Source organism: Nicrophorus vespilloides, unplaced genomic scaffold (genome assembly GCF_001412225.1).
Source record: "Nicrophorus vespilloides isolate i.1.1-1 unplaced genomic scaffold, Nicve_v1.0, whole genome shotgun sequence".
NCBI lineage: Eukaryota > Metazoa > Arthropoda > Insecta > Coleoptera > Silphidae > Nicrophorus > Nicrophorus vespilloides.
In genome coordinates this window covers 1,911-4,582 of record NW_017096906.1, presented here as the reverse complement: position 1 = coordinate 4,582, position 2,672 = coordinate 1,911, and the positions used below count along the sequence as shown (strand labels likewise).

The window sequence follows — 2,672 nt, the reverse complement described above, 5'->3', positions numbered from 1 at the left end:
AAAATAGTGTTACTTTATACAATTTATACGGAAACTTATAAGTAATATTAATTAATTGTAGACTTAGTGATTTTTTGTAATTATTTAGATTTTTTCAAAACGAAATAATTCGAAAAAATTAATGAGTATATTAGTAAAATTTTAAAATCTACCCATAACGTTTAATAAAAAGAATTTATAAAGAAAAGAAAAAATAGTGTTACTTTATACGATTTATACGGAAACTTATAAGTAATATTAATTAATTGTAGATTTAGTGATTTTTTGTAATTATTTAGATTTTTTTTAGATTTTTTCTAAACGAAATAATTCGAAAAAATATATGAGTATATTAGTAAAATTGTAAAATCTACCCTTAACGTTTAATAAAAAGAATTTACAAAGAAAAGAAAAATTAGTGTTACTTTATACAATTTATACGGAAACTTATAAGTAATATTAATTAATTGTAGATTTAGTGATTTTTTGCAATTATTTAGATTTTTTTAGATTTTTTCAAAACGAAATAATTCGAAAAAATATATGAGTATATTAGTAAAATTGAAAAATCTACCCTTAACGTTTAATAAATAGAATTTATAAAAAAAAGAAAAATTAGTGTTACTTTATACGATTTATACGGAAACTTATAAGTAATATTAATTAATTGTAGATTTAGTGATTTTTTTGTAATTATTTAGATTTTTTCAAAACGAAATAATTCGAAAAAATATATGCATTTTAATAGTACAACTAATCTCATTTTCTTTTGTGCAAATTTCGATATAATTAATATTAAATTATATTAATTAATAACTGAGATATATTGATTTTACTCTTTCACGTTTTAATTATTTTATCAATAATTACGTTAGCTAATTTAATCATTAAATCTTTAAATTAATGATAAAACTCGTATCTTTATAATGATCCTATTTAGTAATTTAATTTATTAAGTAATTACTTGTAATAAGTTGAGCAATAAATATGTATTAAAGAATACTTACAAATCGCATTGTTCGAACCAGGCGTCCGGTTGGTCCACTTTACTGGTAATGGCTGAAGGTATCACGGTGAACGTTGCCACAAACCATACGATGGCGATGATAATAGCCGAAGACTTCTTGGAAAGTCTAGGTCTTAGAGGCCACATGATTGCGATGTATCGATCGATGCTGATAGCCACCAAAGTGTAGGCGCTCACAAACACCGAGACTCCCTGCGAGTAATTCACGAACGGGCAGAGGAAGAAGCTGAAGGGCCAGTACTGCAGCAAATACGATATAGTCGTGAACGGTATGCAAAGTATAGTGATCAGTATATCTCCAATAGCCAAATTCATGATGAAGAAATTCGTAACCGTCCTCATCCTCGGCGAAGAGATGACGATGTAGCAGATCATACCATTTCCAAAGAGCGATATAGCAAAAACGATGCTATACATCGTATAAGTAACACCCAGGAAATAGGGCGACTTCAACGGACCAGACCTCAGGCTGCAATCCGTGAAGTTGTAAGTCTCATTCAGGAATGTTTCGTTCCACTCCTCCATCTTTCTCCAAATGGAAAACCAAAGACGGATAAAAAGAAAGGACGGTTTATATCACCATCTGATCCCGCGCCATCATCTTTGACCTGAAAATAAGGGCTTCCATTAGATGTGCAAAGTTTGTGCAAACACAACCTTCCCTCTCGCAATTCCGTTGCGGCTTTAAAACTGCGATTGACGCCTTTTCCGCTTTCTGTTTGAGTTCGATACGAAGAAGGGGAGGATTTTGTTCACATCACACAAAAAAAAATAAATAAATATATGCAACAATGGATGAAGAATTTTAACAAGCGGAGATGAGGAAACTAATTAACGTTGCAATTGTGACTCGTGTGCAAAAGAACAAAACGCAGCTAATTGGAATACAAGTAATCAATTGCTGCATTCGTGTGCTCGTTTCCAGTCATTCGCTCAAACGTGTCAACTTATTTTTGTTCCTAAATATAGAAACTAATCGATTCTCTTCACATTTCTCATACTTTTCTACTCGAATTATGAAGCGAATTTTATAGTTCCAAGACTTAATTTATACATACAAATCTGGATAAAATTTACAATTCAAATTTCTACATACATAACAATTTCTTTGAGTTTTCTTTACTTAAGTTAAAATAAGATCTGAATTAAATGAGAATTTAATTACTTTAATTATAGACAACAATTTTCTGTGTAGTTTAATTATTAATCAAGATATAACGTACTAACTAACAATTATAACGTGTACAAATTACACTTTTCATTTCGTAAGAATTACATGTTTATATAATAAGAATCGTCGCAGAACGCAATTTAACTTTGCAATCTCGAAAACGGAATTGTTTGCCCCATTAGAGTAAGTTCAGTTTGTCGAGTCGGGAGTCGGAGAGTTTTCGTATTCTGCGTTGATTTAGTGCGTGATTCACGTGGATTTTAGCCCACGCAAACACAATAAGTCACCTTGCTTCCTGTGCGAAATAAACACCTTCATCGTAAAGTGCCAACGCAATTTATCTCACAGTTTTAATAGAACAGAAATTGATATTTTGTTTGTGAATATTTTTGTTTCTTTTGATTTATATTTTTATAAAATTTTTGTAAATTAAAGAAATTGTAAACATTTGTAATTGTTACAAGTAATTTCACATTATTTTAGGAAAATTAAGAA

General features: G+C 29.7%; 1 protein-coding gene across 1 annotated transcript; it reads right to left on the bottom strand.

Annotated features, from left to right (window-relative positions):
• Positions 1–982: 982 nt before the first annotated feature.
• LOC108558431 (neuropeptide Y receptor-like) lies at positions 983–1,580 on the bottom strand. The gene has a single exon (XM_017915345.1). It carries the CDS (start codon positions 1,529–1,531, stop codon positions 983–985), a length of 549 nt encoding a protein of 182 aa, XP_017770834.1. The 5' UTR covers positions 1,532–1,580.
• Positions 1,581–2,672: the final 1,092 nt, after the last annotated feature.

Coding starts and splice junctions, on each gene's coding strand:
- LOC108558431 (XM_017915345.1), bottom strand. CDS start 1,531: ATGGAGGAGTGGAACGAAACATTCCTGAATGAGACTTACAACTTCACG.